General features: G+C 45.6%; 2 protein-coding genes across 3 annotated transcripts in view; both read left to right on the forward strand.

Moving 5' to 3' along the window:
* LOC119383006 (uncharacterized) overlaps positions 1 to 17,228 on the forward strand; it is a 39,600-nt gene extending 22,372 nt beyond the window's left edge. For both annotated transcript variants that reach the window (XM_049412379.1, XM_049412381.1), the window contains exons 15-19: positions 733 to 830; positions 2,752 to 2,914; positions 8,010 to 8,151; positions 8,973 to 9,118; positions 15,851 to 17,228. In XM_049412379.1, coding sequence (XP_049268336.1) covers positions 733 to 830; positions 2,752 to 2,914; positions 8,010 to 8,151; positions 8,973 to 9,118; positions 15,851 to 16,030 — 729 coding nt within the window. In that variant the 3' untranslated portion in view covers positions 16,031 to 17,228. The remainder of the gene's footprint in view (positions 1 to 732; positions 831 to 2,751; positions 2,915 to 8,009; positions 8,152 to 8,972; positions 9,119 to 15,850) is intronic.
* Positions 17,229 to 17,798: 570 nt separating this feature from the next.
* LOC119383005 (B-box type zinc finger protein ncl-1) overlaps positions 17,799 to 25,331 on the forward strand; it is an 80,827-nt gene continuing 73,294 nt past the window's right edge. Inside the window, exons 1-2 of the mRNA XM_037650961.2 lie at positions 17,799 to 17,900; positions 19,160 to 19,380. Of these exons, the coding sequence (XP_037506889.1) occupies positions 17,885 to 17,900; positions 19,160 to 19,380 (237 nt within the window). The 5' untranslated portion in view covers positions 17,799 to 17,884. The remainder of the gene's footprint in view (positions 17,901 to 19,159; positions 19,381 to 25,331) is intronic.

Consider the following 25,331-nt stretch of genomic DNA (forward strand, 5'->3'; position numbering starts at 1 on the left):
TAGTGCATAGTGGCGCTCACCAGAACTATTGCGGGCAGGAATGACGACGATGCGCGCCAGCCTATGATTGGATAAATGTAACGTTAGAAGTGATCGTGGCGTGGCATCAAAGTTGAAATTCTATTGGGTTTCGTTTTTCTTTTCTGTGCTTTTTCAATGAACTCCAAATAGAAGCCGTCGCAACAAAGAAAGATCACTACAACTACAAAGCACGACAGAGGTGCTGGCCGCCATTTCGCCTCTGGCTTTTTTGCCTGCGCCGGTCGAATGTCCATACGAAACACTTCTCCCTTTTCCCTCTTTTTTGCGTTTGCACGTTTGCAAGCTGCCTCTTTCCGCATGTGCAGTAAGCTTTTGATTCTTGTTGAAGGGTGCAAATAAACCTTTTCGTTGAATGGCCTTGTAATTCGTCGGGCTGCTCAACAAACAACCCGCGTAGGGGCGACCGTGTTTCACTGCCCTTGCCACTCCACAAATTCCCTTCTTAGAGTGATAAGAGGGAATGACATGGAATGTTGTTGTAAGAGTATGAAGTTGGGCATGTTGGTAAATCATAACTGATCACGTAGCGCAAAATTTGAAACAGGACAGGAGAACGTGTTTCCTTCCTTCTTCTCTACTTTTTATTGCCCATGTGGGATGCTACCTAGGCGTCCGACCTTGTGCTTCAAAATGCTTATAGTACAATAGATTGCCTCACTCAAGATGTTGTGACTGTGCATGTCATTGCAGGAGAAGAAGCTGCTGACAGAGCTGCCACAGTTGGACTACAGAGTCTACGTCACTGGTGGAACACATCTGTCTTGCAAACGTTCTGAGAGCATCTGCTGGTTAGTCATACGCGTATGCTAAGGGGTTTTTAGGCCATCTCAAAAAGACGGCCTCCAAACTTGAAGTCAGTGCAGTCTTTCCAACCGAGAACTAGCCAGCTTTACAAAAACGCCTGGAGAGTGAGACACACTCAATGCACAACAAAATATGGGATGTAGTTTGTTTTCCTGTAAAGGGGTGAGGGGGCTGCGCATAACGTTCCTTTTGTCCGTGGAAGGTGTCACAGCAGACAAACGGGCCAGTGTTAAAACGTTCGGCTCAGTGCTAGAGGCCCGTGTGCTTGGATTTAGGTGCATGTTAAAGAACCCTAGGTGGCTGAAATTTCCAGAGCCCTCCACTATGGCATCTCTCGTAATCATATCATGGTTTGGGGATGTAAAACCCCAACAATTATTATATTATTATTAGGGGTGTGCAAATATTCAAAATTTCGAATATTTTTCGAATAGTGTTTGCTATTTGATTCAATTCGCACTGGAATTTTACTATTCGAACTATTCGAATTTCCCAAAAACAAATACAGTCAACGTCCGACTGAAAGTGCCCCCTTCAGATTTTTAATATGCTTCACCTCATTACACTCTCGTATTGCGGCAAAGCTGGCTTTCAAGCTCCGTTACGGTCGAACATAATCAAGACACAGTCAACGTCCGATTGAAAGTGGTCCCTAGATTTTCAATACGCTTCACCTCATCAAACCCCAGCATTGCGGCAAAGCTGCCTTTCAAGCTCCGCTACGGTCGCAACTGTATTAACTCAAGAAAACGCTGGTTCCAACATGGCAATGAAAGATGTGGCAGAGGTGGGGGCTCAATTAATGCTGTTTTGGACCTGAAATTTGGGCAGGAAGTCAGAAAAATTGGACACCGAAGCTTTTTACCATCCAAAATTTCAGATGTTATTATATATTGATGTCTACGAGGCAGATTTGGAACTCCGGACTTGAAGGGAGCACACCCTTGTCCGCCACATCAGTTGGGCTTCTACAGAAGTTGAAAGAAGAGGAGAGGCTGAGGAAATGGCATCTTTGCCTATCACGTGTAAAGTGTTGTCGGCAACACTTTGGTTGCACCAAATCATGTACATAAATACAATTTGGCCTCTACATTGCGCTTGAACCTAGCGAAAAGAAACACTTTCATCTTGCTATCTTATAAGAATACGCTTAGGAATCCTCTCTAACTTTTTTTTCTGCAATTTCACTTCGAAGTATTCGAAAAATATTCGAGAAATATTAGAAAATTATTCGATTCGATTCGCACTCACACTTCAATATTCGAATTCGCACCCAAAATTTTGCTATTCGCACAGCTCTAATTATTATTAAACGTTTGGCTCGGGGAGCACCGTAGCTCGCTGAAGGGTACCACACATTCTCATCTTGCACTACACTGTCATGAATGCAGGTGTGAAGCTGTTCTCTTAGGTGCCTCTGTTGTTTTTGGAAATGATCACAAGCTAACATGAGAGATTGTAGAAGTCAATAAAAAAAGGGCGAGACGTGTGTCAGCCAACCTCCACTGAATGTACTGGACAGAGCATATAACCTGTTGCAGAAATGTCATTGACCCTGAAAGGGTCAATGACATTTCACATCCACAGCTGTGGCCACCTGCAGCTAGTTGTTCTCTTGCTCACTTTCATTCCCCTCCTTTATCATATCTTTGTTATCAGTTAGGTAAAATGAAGTTATTTTGTCAAATCTTTCCTTGGTTCTCGTTGTCTGTCAGCTTCATTATGGTTGCAATTGAAAGGAATTAAGCCCTTCGGTTCCTCTTCATTTTATTTATCCTTCAAGAACTAGAATCCCAAATAAACGCCCGATGCCAACTACCTTTGCAGTTCAATACTAAGCCATACTCATTGCACATTTTGTTGAAAGTAACAAATTTTAAGTTTATTTTTATATTTTCTGTACAGTGCCATTGGACAGGAACTTGCCTCACTGAAGTTTGTCAGCCTCTGTACGAGTGGTTTTTTCGGTGTTGAAGAACAAGTGGCAAGGAGCTTTTGTGAAGAGCGATCCTTGACGGAGAAACCCTTTCATAGGGTCTTTCATGTTGTGCCCGAGAGAGACAAGAAGGTGCGTGTGTGTGGCTCCTTTTGCAAACTTGCTTCTTGCTCGGGACAAATCTATTCATTACCTGATTGGTTAAAAACACATGTGCTGCCAGGTCTCAATATATAAAAAGTTAAAGTTGGTGGCTGGTGTAATTCCCAAGGTCAAGATAAAAAAAAAATTCTGTCCGTGATAGGATACCTAGCATAGGATGATGCAAGACAATGTGATCCTGTTGCAGCCCCCACTAGAGCACTGCACGGGCCGGATTTTACGGCCCGGGCCCGCTTTATGAAGCCCGAGCCCGGCCCGGACCCATGGTTCTAAGCGCGGGCCCAGCCCGGGCCCGGGTGTACATAACCAAACCCAGCCCGAGCCCGGCCCTGGTCCGTGGTTCCAAGCCCGGGCCGGGCGTACTTGACTGTACCCAGCCCGAGCCCGGCCCGGGCCCGTGGTTCCAAGCCTGGGCCCGGCCAGGGCCCGGGCGTTCATCACTAAACTAATCCAGGGCGCGCTTGTTCATGACCAGACCCGACCCGGGCCTGCTAGAGGATATTAGTTGTTGATGATGATTATTAATGATGCCGTGTGCTTTGTAGCGGGCGATCGGACGGAAAATCCGGTGTGTACATGCATTGAAATGTTGCTTTGCCCGCGGTGGTAGCTCAGCGGTTAATCTGTTTCGCTGTTAAGTCCTAGGATGCGGGTGCGATTCCTGCGGCCACGGCGGCCGCAATTTGATGGGGGCGAAATGCAAGAACACCCGTCTATATACTTATCTTTAGGTGCACGTTAGAGCACTCATGGTGGTCGAAATTAATCCGGTGCCACTACGGCGTGCCTCGTAATCATATCGTGGTTTTGGCACGTAATACCAAGGAATATAAATGAAATGTACCGTATGTGTCAACCTAGAATAAAAGACCTAAATCTTTATTCCTCCCATGGGAACAACCGTGATCTGGCCCATTGTTAGTGCTGTTAATATATATATATATATATATATATATATATATATATATATACGTGATCTGGCGTGTTTATAAGGAAACCCACCACAATGTACTTGTTACTTTGACAAAGTCTGGTCCAGCAGACGGAACGTTAGTGAAAATGTACAGTGCCAATCTATATCTATACTGGTGAAAAAGAAATAGCACTTCAACTGTTTTTCTATTTTTATTGCTAAGCTTTACTAAGAGCCAGCTCTTTGCACGTGTCACTTCAGCTTGGCACAGTGTACCTTAGACCATGCAATGCATAACGTTTGCGTGTGCTCGAAGGCCCGACTTACTGAGTCCGGCCCGGCCTGCAGCCTCAAGCCCGGGCCCAGCCCAGGCCCGCGGCTTCAAACACGGGCCCGGGCCCGGCTCAGGCCCGCGGCTTCAAGCCCGGGCCCGCCGAAAAACGCTTCGGACTGCCCGGCCCGGGCCCGTGCAGTGCTCTAGCCCCCACTGCCCAGATGAGTGTGTGCCACCCCCCCCCTTACCCCACTGAAAAAAAAGTATTCTTGGCTCCTGCACAGATGTCATCTTGTTTTGTAACGTGACATCTACCAACATAATAACATGACATGTTGTTACTAAGCAACATGTCATGTTTTGTATCAACATGACATCTGCACAGTAACCACGAATTTTTTTTTTTCAGGGGCACACTCATTCTATTATTGGGCAAGAAAACTGAAGGCTTTGCAAGGCTTGAGAAGGACTTGGCTTTTGTACGCACAATGCCATAGTGAAGTGTTCTATACTTTGCTCATGGACTAATCTATGCAGTGAACCCCATTCATTTGTGCTATGCCTTTGCTTCACTGGGTTTTAATTAGTCTTGTGCGAATAGTAAATTTTAGGTTCGAAGCGAATTCGAAGCTAATAGTGATTTGGTCAAATAATTTCTAATCGAATTCAAATAGTATATATACATCACATATTCTAAAGAAAAATGAGCATATTTGCCATGACCCAACCAACATGCACAATCTATTTTAAAATTGAAACAAGGCATGTGCAAATGTCGTTCTTTTTGGTTTAAAGGGAAATGGAAGCAACTTTGAATAGTAGCAGCATTGACTTTTGGTAGAATGCAAGTGATAACCTGTAAAATACGTTACATTTTAAAATTGACTGTATTTAGCGCATATAAGCTGGTATAACAAGCTTTTAAACTTAATGATGAATCAGTGTGACGGTTCATGCTTGTGATGTGCTGCAGGTGGACATGGACCAGAAAAAACAAGGAAACAACACAGGGTGATGCGCACAGGGTGTTGCGCATCACCCTGTGTTGTTTTTTCGTTCTTTCTAGTCCGTGTCTAACAAACTGGGAGGTGCGACCCTCGGACCCTGTTTTCCTGGGTGAGGCACTGATTTCTTATAACAACGTCACAAAGTACTACACAAACGAACGGAGGCTTTACCCTCCGCCAGATGACGACCTCACGAGTGCGCAGGCCACAATCCTACGCCGCATACAAACGCACTCTTTCATCAGTCCTCATATACTGGCAATTATCACGAACAAAGAATTCAATCCAAACTGTCAAAATTGTAGTCAAAATGCACTAGCTACCCAAGATCACATCTTGTGGGGATGCGGAGGTTTTCCCCCTCCAAAATCACTCCTACCAGCTCCCTCAAAAATAACGTGGGATGAACTTATCAGAACTCCCGACCAGGAGAAGCAGTTGGCCATCGTTTCCTGGGCCGAAAGAGTCGCTTCCCGCGTGGAGCCACCCTGAGGCATCAGACAGTTGACTCTTAGTCAAATAAAGTTGATACCACCACCTAGTCCGTGTCCACCTGCAGCGCATCACAAGCATGAAGACGTACCAACTAGCCCCTATTGCCACCTTATTAGCAATGTGAGGGTATATGTTCATTTAACCTTGAAGTGTCGCTTCGTGGCAATGCGGATTTTCCCTGGATAGGTGTATTCACGGTGTAGCACTCCTCCACTGCAGTGAAACCATCTAACAGGGGGTTTCATGCAGCTTATGTCTATTTGTTCGTTTTGGATACCTTGAAATTTCGGATAATTTAAATTCGTGTCGAAGCGAATTCGAATACTGTAATACAGTCAACTGCTGATTTTTCGGACATGCTCGAAAATTCGGACGCTTTCGAGGCACCGTGATCAGCGCCATAGACGTCAATATATAAGAACGTCCGAAATTTCGGACGCTGAAACTCTTTGGCGTCCAATTTTTCGGACTTTCTGCCCAAACTGCAGGTCCAAGAGGCATTAAGTGGAGCCCCCACCTCTCCTGCATCTATCATCTCGTAGGTTCGAACCAGCGCTTTCGCGAGTCGATCTGTTTGCGACAGTAGCAGAGTCCGAAAGTCAGCTTTGCCGCAATGCTGAAGTGTTATGGGGTGAAGCAGACCAGAAATTCAAAAGGTCCGCTATCACAGCGTCGTGCGGCGACGTCTTTACAGATAAGCAGCGGAAATGCACAGAGACGTGATGGCGGCAGGTGGCAAACGCGCCAGTATGGCTTAATCACTGACAACCCTTACGATAAGCATCTTCAGTTAACTGCTCAGTAGTGCATGTGGCCTAGCGCTGTTGCTTGTGTACTGCACGTGTTTAATAGGCAAGGACCCAAACGCGCCGCGCCGCCATTCATGCTGCAGCTTTGTGCGAGACCGCTAAGTGCGCTGCAGAGACGCGTCGTCACGAATGCGTTCATGACAGATGTGTGCGTACGGTACAGCAACAGTACAGTGACGGTGTCAGCTTAGTTGGCGATGTGCTGCACACAACTAGAAACGATCGGCTTCACACGGCAGCACATGCTGCGTATTGGCGGAGATTAGGCGATGTGTGCGCATTGTTTACGTGTGCACACGCATCGGGGAAAGCTGGACGAGTCATCCGCTCTTCCGCCACAGTCTTTGTGTTCCGCGTCATTGTTCTCAAATGCTCCATGAGGGAGAGCCGTAATCTATTCCGCGCTTTGCTGGTATCTGCAGCGCTCATCATGAGACGCAAATTTGCAAGTGGCAGTTGGTACGTAGTTTAGCGGGGTTTGCGGCAAGTACCGAATCTACTTGCGAGAGCCTTGGCGCACACCAAAATGCCTGACAAGTGTACTAGGAGGCATTAAAGCTATTTTGTACGTGGCTGTGGCGATTTCACTCTTGAGCAGAATAAAAAAGCATGAATTCGTTTTTTCGGACGATTTCGCGGTCCCTAGGTAGTCCGCAAAATTGGACGTTGACTGTGTTCGTTCAAATATTCGAAGTGCTAGAATATTCGCTCAAGCCTAGTTTTAATAGTATTGTTCTTCTTGCTTCTGAAATACCATGCGATATAACAGTCTCTAAAATCAGCAGTTTACTTCGTTATACAGAAATTTTGTAAAATTGAAATTCAACCTTTTATGCAAAGAGTAATATCCAAAGGCTTTCTCTCTTGCACAGAAAGTGCTGGAAGAATGATTGAATAAAATGGCAGTACGAAGAACGAACTTCAATAACATAAAAAAACAAGTTTTCTCGAAACTGAGCTCTAGCTACCATGACTTGATGGTGCGCCGGTAAAGTCCTCTTCACAGTGGCCGTATGTTCATGTAAAGCTGAAAGAAATTCAGTTCCAATGCACTGTGGTAATATGGGTTAAGTGAAGCTATAGCTCCTATTCTGCCACTACGGTTTGTCATTAAAGCCATAGGTGTTGCCTGGAGTGGTGCGACACTGATCCCATTGTGTTTACTGAACTGAACCACTTAATTGCTTTTCATTAGCTCCGGTGAATGCACAACATCGAAAATCATTGCACGGCACAAAAATTTGAAGGATGCTTGAGTTTCCCCTTCAAGGGTAGAACGTGATAGCATAATCTGGTCCTTTTTTGAGGATTTTGTTATGTTGAGGTTAACTGTAATAGTATGTCACTCATCTCTGAGACCTAGTGCCTGTAAAGTCACTCTGTTTGTGCTGCTTCTGCGTCATTGATTGGTGCTCCACCTTGGTGCTGTTTTGCAGGCAAGCCATGTTACTTCGTGGCTTCCTTTTCCTGCCTGTGAAAGTCGCTGGATGTCTGTGACGTTACACATTGTAGAGCTGGCAAGGTATTTGGGCTAAGTTAGCATCTTGTGCATTTTATATTTTCATAGGACTGGAGCAAGAAAGCTTACCAGAGACCTGACGGCACATTCGGTGGCATCACTCATGGCCAAGTGAAAGTCGTGGGGAGCTCCATGGCCGAGAGGGATGCTGTGATTGCCCGTGTGTTTGATGTCTGCATTCTGATAGAAGGTATGGCAGCTTTGATAGATCAGATAAGACGTTCGGAGATCTGCAAGAGGTGAAGGAATTTTGATGAACTGGAAGAAATTTTGGACCTCTTGTTAGTAAGGCAGGACTATAAAGGAAAGCAGTATGGGATTCTCGGGAACCATTACTGTTAAAAAAAAATTGGCCCATTCCAGGGTTGAGATTTTCTGGTTTACGTAGTTGCTCTGCCATCTGTTTTAACCGAGAGTCTGGCTTGTTGCAGTGTTGGTGATGCAGCAGTAGTGATCATTTAAAGAGCTTGAATATGCTACAAGCATGGCATATCAATCAAAGCCAAGTTCAATTTACGCACAAATCAAATTGTAGTTGTTTTGTCCCTAGATATTTATCCACAAAAGCAGGACCTTGCTGATTAGCTTGAATTATTGGGAAGCAAGAGTAAGATTAAGATAGATTTACCAGCGTAAAAAAAGACGGAACATTTAAGAAGGACACACACACACACAGCGCTGCCACATCTGTGTGTGCCCTTCCTAAATGTTCCGTCTTTTTTTGTGCTGTGAAATCTATCTTAATCACGAACCAACTCGCCCAAGCAGCCATTTTAGCAAGAGTAACAGTTTTGAAAGAATAAGCATCCTACTTTCTGCGCTTTAGAACTTGGATGGTAGTAAAAATGAAATGAAAACGTAATTACCATTTTCCGCTTTTCCGCATGAACTGTAAACTTTGTTGTTTTGACTTAGCAACAGATATTTCATTTGTGAGTATGAGTCTGGGAAATGCATGGTATTAAGTGCGAAGAATTTAGTGGCTTCTCCAGCGTGCATTCTCTTTTATAGGTGGTCTTAACACAGCGAGAAGAGTAGCCGAGTTTGTGTGGAATGACAAACCAGTGATCCCAATTGTGTGCACTGGAAGAGCTGCTGCTGGCAATTTCAACCCCGGTGTTGGTGTTGACACTAATGCATTGAATGCGATATGGGAGGTAAGAACAGCCATTTGTTTGCTTATGTTTTGGATTATGGGCTGCTCCTTGCATCTGAGTGCATAAGAACGGTGCTCACATCGTGATGATGCGGGGTCGTAAATTGACAAGACTCGTCGTGCCACATTGTTTGCGTAATTTTGCTGCAGGACCCTGAACGCTAGTTTCTGTCTTTGCACAATTTTCCTGGAATGTTAATTGAAGCTCGTGCTATATTCAGACACAAACACCAGTGTTCTTTGATTTAGATGCACATTAAATAACCTCGGGTGGTCAAAATTAATCTGGAGCACAGCTGGGCATTATTGTGGTACAAGAGTATCGTGATAGTATCTTAGAGATACTCTTGTGTACCTGTATATCTGTATCGAGGTACACCTGTGAGCAAAAGTATACGGACCACAGGAGCGCCTGCCGAAGTTGCGCTCTGCGCCATCTAGTGGCAAACCGTCTGCAGTCGAGAGCATAGGTCTGGCCGCGCAATTGCCAGAGCAATGCTCTCGACAACAGACAGCTCGCCACTAGATGGCGCAAACCGCAACTTCGGCATGCGCTCCCGTGGTCCGTATACTTTTGCTCACGGGTGTACATTTGAAAAATGTATTTGTATCTCAGTAGTGAAATACTTTTATGATGTATCGATTGTATCACGATACTGTGCAGGACACGGGCATCTCGTTACTTTTTGTCGGAAATGAGCTGACATGTTTTGAAAGGGGAAAAGAAGACCTTTTTGTGCTAAGCCAAGCAAATGCGTGCCACCGGGCGGTGACACAGGAAAGGCAGCAAAAGGTTCTCTAGATGCACAGATTAGCACATGTGCTAAAGCGCCCGACGCCGCTGACGGCAAAATTGCGGAGGCAGTGTTGTCAGCCCCTGCCAATGCTTGCTCAAGCAGCGACAGTGAACTTTGATTTTAAGGGCACAGTCACGATCGCTGGCGCGTGCGTTGTCTTGGCAAGCATCAGTACACGGCTAGTACAGTCGAGCCCACATATAACGGCCCCACTTAAAACGAACGATGCCCGCGTGACCGTGGAAATATACATTATCTCTGTGGTGCAAAATTGCACTTACGACGAACATCTCTGAACCCTGCCGATCGGTTACAGTGAACGGAGTCGGCGCTCCATCGACTTCTCGGAACACCACTTTCGAGCACTGATAAGCCACCGGCGAGGTGCCCATAGATTCCTATTGTTAAACGCCGACTCTGCCTCCGCTGCCATCTAGTTGTAGCTCTCCCTGACCGTTGTTTTGCTATGCACCCCTCCGTCCTTTGTCACGCATCCCCACTGACTTTGACAATTCGCAATTCATTCCACGTGCATGCTGACTGAGCGTGAACGGGCCCTAAATTTTTCTGACACGCGCACAGCCGGCGCTGGCTACTCTCCCAAGCAAGCTACCCGAACTACCCTCCCTCGCAGCTCTTTCGCTAGCCTCCACTGCTCGGCGACGCTGCCGCATCCGGCTTTTTTGGCTACAAACGAGCCCAGAGAAGTTACACGCATGCTTGCTTGTCTTATCACACGTGCGTGTCTTGCTCACTGTTGGTGTTCGCGTAGCGTGTGGTCAGAATGGCGGACGGTGGCATGAAGTGAAAAGCACTGGACATTGCTACCATGCGAGCCATTTTAACAGAGCTCTCTCAAGGTGTGAAGAACTGCGAGTTGGTTAAAAAGTACGGCGTGTGCAAGTCAACCATATCGACGATCCTAAAAAACAAGGACAAGATCATCAGTGCTGATGCCAACTCGACTGACGGAAAGCGTCAGCGGAGGGCCACCTATGCGAACGTGGAGGATGCGCTATTAAAATGGTTCATCGACGCGCAGGCTCGGAACATTCCGGTAAGTGGTCCTATGATGCTGGCCAAAGCGAAAGACTTAGCATTCCTGCTGGACTTTCCCGATTTCTGCCCCTGAAATGGCTGGCTACATCGGTTCCAGGTGCGCCATGGCATCGTTTTCAAATCGATAGTTGGTGAGGCGGCCTCGGCAAGCGACCAAGACGTTGCTTCGTGGCTTGAAACAAATCGAGACACCATTTTAAGCTATGCGGAGCGAGACGTTTATAACACAGACGAAACTGCATTATTCTATCAGTTGCTGCCAGAAAAAACTCGCGCCATGAAAGCCGACACGTGTGCTGGCGGCAAACACAGTAAAGTGTGCGTCACAGCACTTTTGTGCACTAATATGGATGGCAGCGACCGACGCGTGCCCTTCATAATCGGGAAGTCGAAGAAGCCGCGTTGCTTCTGGGGCTATGTGCCTGTGCGTTACAGACATAATGCAAAAACGTGGATGACGCGCGATTTATTCGTAGAGTGGCTGAGCGAATTTGACCGCGACACGCACAAGCAAGGCAGGCGCGTGCTGCTCGTGGTCGACAACTGCTCCGCGCACCACGTACAAGCCTCTCTGACGGCAGTGACCCTGCTTTTTTCCTGCCGCCCAACACGTCTAAAGTGCAACCGCTTGACTTGGGCATCATTCGCACATTTAAGAGTTATTATAGGCGCCTAACCTGCCGCTTCGGGTGACTTTGTACTCAGCTTTGGAGATGCTGAAGCCTTCGTGGACGGAGGTGACGGTTACATGCGTGCAAAACTGTTTCCGCAAGGCCAGCTTCGTTGACATCGGACCCGATGCCGTGCCTGAAGTTCCCGAAGAGGACTGATCCGGCAGCGATTTGTGGCAGCGCGTCGTTGACTCCGACATGGGAGAGCGGGAGATCTGCTGGGAGGACTTCATTACGGCCGATGATGATGCCGGCACTGCAGAACCGTACACGGATACATAGTGAATGAAGTGCGCGGCAAGAGCGATTCGGAGGAATCGGATGACGACAACGACGAAACTTTGGAGCCAGCGCCCACAAGCGTGCCTGTTGCAATTGGCTACATAGTAGCCTCAGGCAGCTTATATATGCCAAGGACCACGGTGAAGAACATGCTGCCGCCTTAAATAAACTCACGACTGTACTTATCACATCTGCACTGTTGAAACAGACGTGCATCACGGACTTTTTCGCAAAAAAATTAAGTTTTGGTTTGCACTTGCAACTTTTTTAAAGCTGTCTTTCATTTACTACGAACTTCGGAATACATATAACGAACGGATGCCGCGTCACTCTCAGGTTCGTTATAAGTGGGCTCGACTGTATACCCTTCCACGTGCTACGCTCTCAACGCCAAGAGACTGTGCAAAGGAGCATTTCTCCCTGGAGTGGCCATATCCTCTGACACCAGCGTTTTGTAGAGTTATGCGATATCGGATACAAAAGAGTTAGCTGCCAGCCTTGCTTTGTATAACATCACAATTTCTTGTGATCGCGTTCATTACTTCGCCCTTGCGGTGAAACTGATTTTTTTCCTCTATTGCTTGTTCGTGAGGGATGGCACTACTGAACGTCCGTAGGACATCAATACAAAGCTGCTCTGTCATCGTCTACCCGTGGCCTCCGAGATTGGCTCTGGCAACGCGATGGCTAATCGTGACGGCCACAGTCTGGCGAACCCACGGCGCGGGGCAAGACGAATCGACCTCTGAAGATCCATCGTTGTCACCGTGGTATCAGACAGTTATCTACCAGCACCTTATCTGACACCTCCTTGGTAGTGACGACACACGGTTGTCCACATAAAGAAAGAAAAATTCAAAGCTGAATGTCATCGGGGGTCACTCCATGCGCGCGCGGTGATACTACGCACGCGTGCACGGCATCGAAAACGAAGAGCAAACGACACGGATACCATGGAATACTATTCGGAAAGGTGTTCTCCATATGCAGCAAGGCCCCACATATGCGACGCGAACTTGAAGCGTAACGACATGGAGCAAGAATTTTTTTAGTGGCATCACCTAGTGTCACTTTAACGAAGTGCAGTTCAGAGACTTCTGCAGCGACCGAAAAATAGTGCTGCCAAGGCAAAAGTTGTTTTCTTTTTCTGTTTTTGGTGTAAAGGGAGGGGGGAGGGCACATCGTGCATGCGCCCGCGGTGGCAAGAATGGCGGCAGCACCGGCTTGAGGGGTGCAGGCCCGCCTCGTGTACAGCCGCGCGCGAGTGCTCGCAGTCGCCGGGGTTTCGAGCGTGCTGTGCGCGCCGCCACGGCTTCGCGCTTCGTCGTCACCGGGGCAACCGCGGAAGATGCATGCTTGTGCCAAAATAACAAAATTCGGGGCAAAATTCCTAGGTTGTTGGCGGCGAAAATTCGTTATATTGAGGGTGTCTCCAGCTGCCACTTTGTTACAGAGAAGTCGCAAATACATGTGCTTGTATGGAGTAATGGCGGGGAATAGAAAAACTTCGTAATATCAAGGAATTTGTTGTATGGAGGTTAGTTATAGGCAGGCTGTAAAATTTGTTTGTTATAACATAAACTTGGGCTCGTCTGTAGCAGTTGAGACATTCTTGTTCGCGAGTCTTGTGTTGAGGCCACCCGACGCTGTCTAGAAGAAAGCCTATTCAAAAAGCTGCTGTTGCTTAAAGGGACACTAAAGGCAAATAACAATTTATGTCGGAGTGAAAGCTTAATGTATGGCAACGTCTAAAACGGCAATATTATCAACAGCAGTGCCCTACTTAACGAGAAAGTAAGCTAAATGTATCACACGATGAGCGCCACGAGCGGCACGCTTTGAAAATGATCCCGATGACGTATGAGAGTCTGCCCAATTAATCACTAGTAGTCAAACTAGCAGCAATAAAAAAAGAACCTTCTGTGTATAAAGAGATGTAATGAAATGCTGTTTGTTCGTTTCTGCTTAAGTCATGGAAAAAAGAACCTCTTTGGTGTTGCCATGGAGAACGGCGTGCGTGGTTCAAAGGTTCCGTTTTTGCCAAACTGCGCTTTGCCCGGCGCCCTGTTTCGCTCACGCGGTCGTGTCTCAGTGGTAGTTTCGGTATCGCGTACTGCCGCGTGTGTTTTGCGCGCTCGTGAAAGTCACTCTGACAGAAAGTTCGACAAAATGCCGCGTGCATGTGATGTTGCCGGATGCCCGAATGGCGCACGCCGCCGCGCAGTAAAGGCGGGCAACGCTAGGCACGGCAGCAGTGTCGTGTGAACGACTGATTTAAGGAGGGTGATTTGAAGTGCGCTAACGCGATGCAGACCACTAAAACGTGATTTTATTTCAAAATAAGCACTTCCTTGGCACAAAAGTAGCACTATGAGGTTTCTGGACCGCTATTTCAACAATCAACATCGACTTAATATTTGCCTTTAGTGTCCCTTTAAGTGCAATTTACGCAGCAGCCTTCTCCACATAACATATCTTGTGTGTAATTTGCTAATTCACTGGCAGTCGTTAGTGATTCGTGCAATATGCTAGACATGCAAGGTCTATTGTGCTGCAACATTAGCCCTTTCAGGCGCGAATTATGATTCACTGTCTGCAAATCCATCAAATTCGCGTGGCGTGATTCCAGGGCACTCAGTATCACATTCCAAGAAAGAAAATGAAGGAATCTGTTGTTTTGTGTGAGTTTCAATAATTAATGTTCATTAGTGTTTAATTAAATATCTAATTATTCTTCAATCAGTCAGCTTCAATCCTTGCATAAAAAGACTCAACTATTAGGCCCAAAATGCATGCTTTGTTTGTTTTTTGCTTGTAGTATTCGTTTCGAGCGAAGAAAAAAAATACGTAGTCTTGTTGTTGGTCCTGGAACGTGGCTTGTCGAACGATCGTTGAACATGGTAGTGTCTCCAGCAGTGTGATCCTCTGCAACAGTATGCAGCACAATGAAGTTAAATGACCGCTAGTTTTCCATCCAGGAAGCCTGCATGAATGTGCACACCGAGTTTCAAGCCATTTGAATAAACACGCGTGCGTGACGCGCTTCCGAAGTTTGTGTACAATTGTACCACCGCTTAAGGGTTTATTCAAAATATTATGCTGCACTAATAAATGCCATTCTGGAGTATCAGAACCCTCGAAATAAAGAAAGTATTCCTGTATCTGTATTCCAGGATACTTTTTCGTCTTTTTGCAAAAGTATCTCGAGAATATCCTGTTACACCCTGGACAATTGTATCTCAGTATCTTTATTTTAGGTTTCCAGCATGTGTATTTCGATATCTGTATTATGGAATACTTTTCTGAGTATCTCTGCCCAGTTTTGATCTGGGGTCCCCTAGAATGGTGTGCCTCGTAATAATATCATGGTTCTGGCCTGTGGAACGCCAGAATATAATTTTTTCCCACCTTTCCTGGGCTCTTGACACTCTGCAATGCTGGTTCCATTTAGTTCGCATCACGTCATCAGGCATCTTGTTTGTTATGTTTATCGTGCTGGTTGCTGCATTCAGAAACTGTGATGGCTCTCCACCGATGCTGTGTAATTCAGTCAGTGGTGCCTATATCGACTTCCAGACGGGGCCTCCGAAAATGATCACTTCAAGCTGAACTGGGATGAAAAAAAGAAACTGAACGTTGTCGCATTTCACGGTTCAACTGTGACATTAATAAACTCAAATACAAATTTTATACCACAACAAATGCACTCAAGCTTTGCCAGCTTGCTGTGGGATGCATACGGGTTAGCATAAGCAGTGCAAAATGCAAGCTCGCTACTTTATTGTTGTGGTTCATGTAAAAAGTTAAAAATGTTGCCATTTTTGTTCTGAGTGCTTCGGGGAGATAAGAGAGAGCTCATACACCGTAAAACCAAAGTCTTCTATTCACCCTTTTTTTTTTATTGTTGTTACCAACCCTATGCAGAATCCTCCTCCTGGTGTGGACTGCAACACATGGGCTGTCCTGAAGAACAGTTGCTCAACGGCCGAAGACATCGGAAAAGCAGTGAAAAAAATCGTTATCAACCTTCATCGTCACCTAAAAGCCAAAAAACGGCCAACTGAACTTCCGGAGGTTTTGCGAAAAGTCAGTAGGCCCAGCTAGCACGTGTCTTGGTAGTAGCACTTAACAGGGACCACCTACAAAAAGCTTGAGAGTAATTTACATCCCAATTTTTTAGCAAAATATCCTTTGTAGGTGCCTTGTTGTTACAAACCAATGAGAGGTGCGCAGCACTTAGTGATTGTGTAACTTGTTGCAAAATAGTTTGTGCAGATGCATTTGATGATCACAAACTTGTGTTGTTATTCGTAAGTGATTTTTTATGATCCTAGTGGTGTGTAATGGATTAGTGTCATGAAGAGCAAAGGTAGATGCAGTTCACGTGTATTATATGCAGGACACTGTGTGAAACATTTCTGCCTGAAAACTGAATGTGCTCATTCAGTTGACCTGCGTGCCCATGCCGGTTTTTTTGTTATGGCATCTTCATATCTGTTGTTTTTCACGATTTTATTATTTTGTCATCTTTTTGTTGTTTTACATGTTTGCATACACATCACTCAGTTTCACGAGTTGTAACCAAAGTGTTTTACACCACTATTATTTCTACCTCTTCTCTTTGGAGGGCATTCCTTTTCCTTGTTATGTTGAGCCTGCTTTTATATGTTTTTATCCTGCTCATCAAACTTTATAATTTTATTCATGTTGAGCGTGTTTTACACTGTGAAAGATTTTCTTCGAATGTTTTTATCACCAATTGTGTTTTAATTCTCTCCCATATTTTTAAACGAAGGCAAGCTAATAATAGAAATGATGCCGGAGGGTACCACAAAACAGCTGGTGTCAGAACTCGCGCACCCAGGTTGGTTGGTTGGTTGGTTCCTTGGGGGAATAGCCCAACCCACTACGGGGGATCGGCCACGACGATTGATTCCCCCGTGTCCTTGTCGTCCTTGTTTCAAATTTCGAAGTCTATGCTTTTGCGTACTGCAAGCGCTGGACGCGATTTTGGCGGAAACACGTCATGGCCGCCATATTCTAATCACATCTACAACAAGGCGTAAATTAGCCACTAAGTGGTGGCTATGTTGGCAACACTGTACCGAATTGGCGACCGGTAACAGTTTTCGTAAGTTTTCGGGACGGGATTTGTGTTGATTGTGCACCCTTCCTCGAAACCCGGGAGTGTGGTTTTATTGCGTTTCGACGTTGTTATCGCGGCGCTCGATGATTGTGATTTGAGAGTGGTTTGTTGTACAGTTTGTTTTCGCCTCTGTGATCAAGACTTTCGTGTGCCGTCAACAGCGCAAACCGCTGCGGAGGTCCGCGATGGACAGCGACGTGATTCGTGACGGGATAATGATCGACGTTGTCGACTCGAAGTGGCGGGAAGACAAGCTCCCCGACGAAGACATCGCCGTACCGCTGATGGAGCTGCCGGACCCAGAGCCGGACAACAGCAACGTGAACGAAACTCTAAGGGAGCAAGAACAAAAATGGACTGACTTGGCGTTGAACCGCGTGAACGAGCAACCTACGTCGACGATGCCGAATTAAGGCAGCTAGGCGTTGGCTGTTTTGAGAAAAGATTGGAGACACATTGTTTTTATGCAATTAAAAAAAAAAAATTTCGTTGTGATCCTCCGCCGGTGTCTTTTTCTGTTTCCCGTTTGTCTGCCGTGTGTCGCTGCTGCACAAAGCCATGTAAAGTGTTTTATTGCGCCCTGGCATCATTCTGTACCATATTTATTTAGCCATATATTTTTTTCGTGGCATAAAAAATGGAAAAGAAAAGTGTGTGTGTGTCAATTTATTGTCTAGTTCTGAGCGCTTGCTTATAGAGTGGCGCTGTCGTCGACGATTTCAAGCAGAAGTTTCTTGGGTCAGCAACCAATCGCAGTCGCCCAGTTACTTGGCTTGCTTGAGTATGGCGGTTGTACTTTACGCAGGATCTCCATGACGGAAGAAAAAGGTTGGAAAAAATTTGCGTGCTCTGCGCGTTACGTTCTTTCGCGCACCGGCACTAGCTACCAACGATAATGTGCTGCGGCACGCTGATTTACTGTTTAGTGTTTTAGCCTAATGAAGGCAGCAATCCGCAAAAGGCTGGCGGGCTAGTGGACCTCTGTTAGGCTTAAGCGAAGGTGACATCAAAATTTTTTGCGGAATGTATCAAATGCAGGCGCCGTTAAATGTGCACGTGGTACGTAGAGAAACAGTTGATTGGCGTACTGCATTAAGAGCAGTGCGTTAAGCTTTTTTTGATAGGCTGTTGTAGTGTCACTTATATGCGCATCGTAGTACGGTGCCCCACATATTGCCACTATGCTTCGGAGCGGAAAGGCGTGAATTGTACAGTGTTGAGTATTCGCGTTTTGCAACATCACCTGCTTTAAACCCCATTTGTCTGTGTAAATGCTAGAGGAATTCAAGAAAGTGCGCTGTCTTGGCCGGAAAAGGCTGTATGTCGCTCATGTTGCCTTGGTTGTTTTTTTCTCCTTGGTAGCTGAGCGTGCGCACTTAGCAATGCAAGCAGACGGCGAAGCACGCGCCTTTGTTGTAGTGCGTGCAAATATTCTGTGCTTACCAGAAAGGTGTTTTGCATTAAAAAGTAATAAACTGCGTGTTATGACGTCTGGAAACTGGCAGAGAGGGCTATGAGAAATGGCATGAAAGGGGGGGAGGGGTGAGAGAAATATATTGTCTACACTATTAGCACCGCCTTAGGAAACGCTGACAAATGAAGTTTGTGCATACAGCTTTTACGCATATACCAGACGCTTATGTGTTATTTTTCGGGAAAGCCCACAAATCATTGCTCGCGAGAGCTCACGGCTTCGCGTTTCAGTGAATGTGAATTGCACCATGCGCCCTTTGCGGCTGCAGCTTTTACAGGAAGACTCGGAAATCTGGGAATGGAGTTACAGGTTTTGCTTGGCGCATTGTACAAGATAAAGGTGACATTGTCGGTTTCTCTGTTTGTAGAGTTGTCATAAGAGAACGTTGAATTGTTAGAGGCAGCAAAGCAGGGTTTTTTTTATGCGCTAGCAAAATTTTCACGCCTATACTTGGCCGTACTTGTATTGCAGCTTGAAGGATGGTTTTCACCATCTTAGTAACACTACCAGGCTGCTTGCGTTCAGGCGACCGCCCGAACATGCCATTTTATTTAGCGAGACTCTCCACAAGCACTGATGGCCTTGTGCGCGCGCTTGTGTGTGTGCCTTGCAGCGATGGAGAGCGGCAATCTCTCGCCCCTTGGTGGTTCCGAGGAGCACGATCCGCTCTGCGCCATATGCAACACTGGTTACAAGCAACCTAGATTACTGGCCTGCCTGCACACCTACTGCGAGGCCTGTCTCGAGTCGACGTTAGAAAAGCAGGCTGCGGCAAACAAAAGCAGTGCTGGGAAACACGAACTCGAGTGCCCCGAATGCGGCCACAAGACAAAAGTAAGTGCCTGCGCAAGTGCACACACGTGTGGGAGGCTGCGAATGCTGCTTGCTGTTGCTAGATGGCGGCTCACTTCTTAAAGGGATACTGAACAAAATTTTCGCCGCCGAGATAAATGGCCCAATTGAAAGATTGGGTGCTGAAATTTGTTGAAACAACCTTCATTTCAGCCAGAGACTAGCAGAAAATAATGAATTTAATGCATTTTTCGCAAATTGGCGCGTCTAGCGGCCACGCCGCGAGCTAGAGAGGAAGTGACGCGAAACTCGGCGGATACTGACTCGCCAACCGTACTCGCTGCAAAATCGCTTACCAATTGACATCGCAAGCCGCCACCCGCTGCCGCGCGTCTCTCTCAAAACGTGTTCTCACGGTCGGGAAGGTGTTCTTGCGAGGAGAGATGCAGAAAGGGAAGTGGCAGGGCAGGAGAGAACGTGCCGGTTGCCCCCCTCTTGCTGGAGCATTCGACGTCACGGCCGTCGACAAGCGCACTGGCGTGCAGCCGCTGCGCTCTCACAATCCACTAAAAATACGGCCAACTGTTCGAAATTATGTGAAATAAACGCTGTTTATAGGAACAGTCGTGTCGTCCGAGTCGAATGCAAGTGTTTTCGTAGCCTTTTCAAATTTTTGTTCAGTATCCCTTTAAACGCTCTTTATTTCAAGACGGACACAAGTATTAACTGCTTTTCAGATGACATACACGAGATGTTTAGAGTATTAGTGAAAAAAAAAAAGGCAGTAAAGGGGTTGATAGAGCCAGAGTGTTTTCAGGCGTAGGTAACAGTTCATTATAGAAACAGGAACTAGGTAAGACGGATATAGAATGCTGGACTGCATTAAATGAATTAACACATTATTTGAAGGGGATGGCACTGAGTTTTATATCTGGGAACATTTCTTTGGCAGAGAAAGTTACACACTAAAGATGAGACTAATGTGATATGTATCAGTAAAGCAGTACCTTTCCAAAATTTAGAAACAGCTTTTAAGAACATGCTTTGTAAGCCAGAAATAATGCAAGAACCGAATATGGTGGTGTTTCCACCTTCAACTTCCCATACCAGCTGGTCATGACGACATGTATTTTGCCTGCATAGGCCTAGTCAACCTCTTCACTTCTGAGGATGGGCTACGTTGTATTGTAATGTAGCCAAAGACTCGACTCTGAAACTCTAAGGAGGCTTGACGATCCACCAGGTCTGAAATTAAAATAAAGATTAACTTTGAAGTCGGATGTTGCACTGCTGTACTAGCACTGTTTGTTAATTTTTGAGGGACTTGCAGTAAGCTTTTGTACACCTGCCAGTAGTTACAAGAGGGCGACAAATAAGTGCATGGCATTTGTTCTAGTGCACACACTAGCCATGCCATTGTCTAACACTCTCGTGACCGCGGAAAAATCGGTTGTTTTTGGCTAGTCCAGGAAATATTTTTTTCCTGCCACAGAATATACTTGATGCTAAAGTGTAGGGTATCAAACGATAGAGGAAGAATTGGTCTTTCCAACAGTATTAATTTCAAACAACGGATTTATTTCGAATATAATAAAACAAATTATCAAACAAAGAAAAATTCATCAAAAAGAAAGATAGATTCATAAAAACATCAATGCTACTCTGCAAAGGTTAAACATAAAAAAATTGAAATATACGTTTTGAACGCAAAGCCCTCGTAGAATAATAGTGGAAATATAAGCTCTGTAAGTACAACGATTATTTAAATAATACAAGAATATAGGCACTAATGCCTATCGTGCCACCGCGTGATGCAGGTTCTCGACGCAGTGAAACAAAGGCTGGCTGCGCATATTTCGGGAAAAAAAAAAAATTTTTTCTGTTCAACTTTCCTAGAATAGTTTGCAGTTCTGGTATTTTTCAATTTTCCTGTGTATTTGTTAAAATGAACAGTGTAGCCTGTTCCAAATCTGCAAAAATCCATAATTGTACCCCATTTGACCTCTTTCTCGCTCATATACTGCCGAATACCATACCGACCTTCACATTTCACCATTTTCTCATCCACTGAAAAGTTCCGACGGGGTTAAAAGATAGCGTAGAAAAATCATTCATGTGTTGCAATAGAGAAGACACGTGGTGAAGATTTTCGTGGGATGCGACGGTCGTCGTCTTCAGATCAGACACACTCAAGAAGCCTTGAACCTTTTCCGTGGCATCACTGACGGTGGACGAAGGCCTCGAAATATGTGTCGTTGACACCAACACCAATGCAAGCGCGGGATTTGAACGATTACCATGTACACATGGAGTGAGACGAACTTGCTCATCTTCTCTTCAGTAACCTCCCTGCATGGATCCATCCCTCTCACTGTATATTGGCTTTTCGAAAGTATGCATCCATGCATACTTATCTGTGTGGTTGCATATCCCTCTGACGACTTCTGCGGTAAAAAACACCTTGAAGACGTCGCCGCGCAGCACACCGGAGCGTTGGGTCAAAGTCCGCTCCGCGCCGTCTTCGCGAAGAGAATTGCGCTCTTTCTGCAGCCAGCGCCAAATGCTACCGCCCGAATGAAGTTAACACCTTGCAGATAACAGCTGTTATTTTAAGAACGCACTGGATACGTTTACATCGACGCGCGGCAGCGATAAAACGACCCGAGGAGAAGACGAAACCTACCGGCGGATAGCTGCTTATGTTCCGGGGAGGTTTGACGCACTTTTGCCGTCCGTACTGAAGCCTGGCGAATCGAAGTCGTCTTCCGTGTCTGTGGTGCTACCATCATCCAGAGATTCCCGCTCATATTAATCGGAATCCGTCGAAATTCGCCGTTTCTGTTGAGCACCCGTGAGCGGCGTCGACGCGAAGTCTGAAACAACGAGCGCTCACCTACCCAATTGCAAACGAGCTTTAAAAACCTCCCCGCGGTGGAAAAAACAAACTCGCAAACAAAACTGATAAAAAACATGTTATTTGATGCTTTGTATTGCGTTAGCTGTCCAGAACCGCTCAGAGAGTGCCAAAACTTTATCTTGAAGTCATCGATAACATACTATCGATGGGAATAGGTGCGGTCACGAAAGTGCTAAGTCACGGGGGCCACTATTGAGTGAGTGACCTGTAGCGGAGCTTAGCTGATACACGTGTACCAAGGTGCAAGCACCTAATTTGTGAAAGCTGGTAGCTTTAGGTCAGAGTCTGATGTCTGTCTTCATTGTTAAGTGTTGAAACGTAGCCGCTGCATTCTGAATGTACAAGGCTCATTTTTGAGGCGTTCGAAATATATTTATCAGCAGTTCCGGCAACTTCGTGACTGACTGGCTCAGAGGTGGCGTCACCACTGATTGGCACGTCAGACATTATAACCCCCTACCCCCCTAAAAAGAACTCCTTGCTTTGGTGCTGGCCCCACCATTTTATGTGTGTGCTGGAATGCATGCCGACAAGTTTCATGCATGGTGGGCTATGAAAGCTACCTCTATGGCGTGACTTAATAATAATAGGTCCTTTATTTTTCATCAGTAAGATGAGGAAGGATGGGAGAAAGAGCTGAGAAGCAGTTTGACTAGCGCGTGCCCCCCCAAAGGTACACTTTGGCGAGTTTACAGCAGTGCACATCAACAAGCCTATTGACAAGGTAAATAGCAAGAAAGTATAAAAGATGAAAGGATGGAGAAAAAGGATACAACCAGAAAAATTAAGTGACACATGATTGTATGACACAGGCATCCATCATGTCGTCATTATGGCTTTTAGTTTTTTATGCTACGTGTTCGTTATATGGGAAGGTTTGGCAGGTTTGAGCATTGCCAATGAGCATGAGGAGTTGCACATTACTGCGAACCAGTGACACAGCACACTAGTGCTTGTGACCCGAAACTGTGCTTTGCGTATTGCAAGGATGAAGGTGCATAAATGTGATTCGATGTAACCTTGGTCACACTAATTGGTCTCCCACTGCTGTGATTGTCACTGTGACCCAGGAGTGGACCTATCGCATCTTCAAAAGTTAGACGCTGCATTTTGCAATGCTTAAGTAAGAGTAACAAAGGCTTCATTATGGCTGTGCGCTGCACTGCACTTCAGCATATGCACTGAACTTGGCAAAAGCTTGGAAGTAGCCATTTGCATAGGGAGCAAGGAGATGTTCAGCAAAATATTAGTATTTTTTTATGGCAGCTTCTGCAGTATCAATGAAAGAGCAGCAAGTATCGTGATAAAACGAAAACACATAAAGTGATAGTAGTACAGGGTTATGCTCCAGCTGTGATGACGAAGTAGAGAAATACTAAGATGTTGAATTAGCATTTTCAACAGGCGTGCTCAGGAAATGCGGCCACGCTGTTTTACCTGATCAGAACTGTCCATGACGAGGAAGTGAGGAAATTTTAATGAAGGCACATTGCGGCAGTGTCTCGTTGAAAGTGGCAAGTCATCTTACTTGCACCGGTGGATTGCCTTACCTTTCTGTGTGATGTTTGGTGCCTAAGTTTCTTTCATGCTCTGTGCAAGAAAACTGCAATATCCGCCTTTTCTTTCTCTGTACAGCGTAAAACTCATGGGCAGCCACTGCGACACCATTTCTTGCAGACAGGCAAAAGAGTTTTTTCCAGCTATTTAGAGATTAAGAAAAAAAAAAGACTGATAAAGCACCACATCTCGCACGCAAAGAATGACCGGTCATCTTGTTTAATATACACGACTTCCCGTTTTTCCTGACCAGATTCTGCTGCGACACGCCTTGATTCAAATTTCATCACTTCCTTGTCACACGTAGTTCCAGTCTGACGTAAGAGAGCAGCTGCGTTTCCTGCGCGCCGGCACAGTCAGTTTCAATATCGGCATTAAAATTCAGTCTTTGTACACATGCCAGAATAAAGAATATTATTATTATTAATATCTCAAATTGCATGCAACTTTTGCAATTTCTAAAGAATCGGTATGCCATAAGTATTGACATCCTACAACTTTTCCATATAAACAAAAGCCCTCAAGTCAATTAAAAATGTATCTAGCAGGTGTTTGTTGATTACTAACTGCAGTGCCACTTTAGGTGTGAGAAAGTATTTCCAGCTTCACGTAGAGTTTTTGTGCAAAGATGACAGAAACCCAACAGTCATAGGATTTTTATAAAAAAATTTGTATTGTCTACAAAAAAAAAACACTATAAATACCTTAGCCAACACTTACATATACTCTACAGCTACCTCGCTTCTCCACAAGAAAAGCAAAATAATTGTGATTGAGAAAGGGGTCGAACAAAGAGATAGGAATCTCCAATGTTGCTAAATAAGAATTAGGAATTAATGGCGACTATCTAAGCAACTTACGGCTTGCAGATTTCTTCAGCAGTGATGGCAACAAATTGCGAAACAGTTGAAGACCTAAACTGAGAAAGTATTAAAGGGCCCCCAAATCACCAAGAGACCGAAATTTGATTGTGGTGTTGCAGTTGTGCACGAGTCTACAATGAGCACATAGCCGTCAGAATTTTTTGAAACAGTGCCGTAATAGTGGAATTGCACGCTTTTGATGATACAGAAGAGGCCCTTGCTCGTTTTGCTCTTTCCTTTGCTATGCTTTGTTTGTTGGCTTGTCTCTCCTCCTGGCTGAGTGCTCCTCCTCACCGTGCAAGGAGCAAGAGCGCACGTACCTGCAAGCAGACGGGAATGTTGACGCCGCTGTGAACGCTGAGGGCCTAAGGATTGCTGAAAGGCCTGGAGAGGAGAAGGGATTGTTTCTTGGGAATTTCTGGGGTGCCCGCGGCTCGTCGCGCTGCTGCGTTAGCATTGTTTATCGTGATGGCCTTCTGGACTCAATGCGTCCATTTACTTGAAGTGTTAAAGGGACACTAAAGAGAAACAAGGAATTGGTTTAGATAGATAAAGTGTGCTCGGAGAACTCTTGTGTAGTTTATTTCACCACCATAGGTTTATTATTAGAGGAGAAAACAAAGTTCAAAGTTTCATTTTTAAATTTCGCGCCAAAC

This window comes from Rhipicephalus sanguineus, chromosome 2 (assembly GCF_013339695.2).
Source record: "Rhipicephalus sanguineus isolate Rsan-2018 chromosome 2, BIME_Rsan_1.4, whole genome shotgun sequence".
In the NCBI taxonomy this organism is placed as follows: domain Eukaryota; kingdom Metazoa; phylum Arthropoda; class Arachnida; order Ixodida; family Ixodidae; genus Rhipicephalus; species Rhipicephalus sanguineus.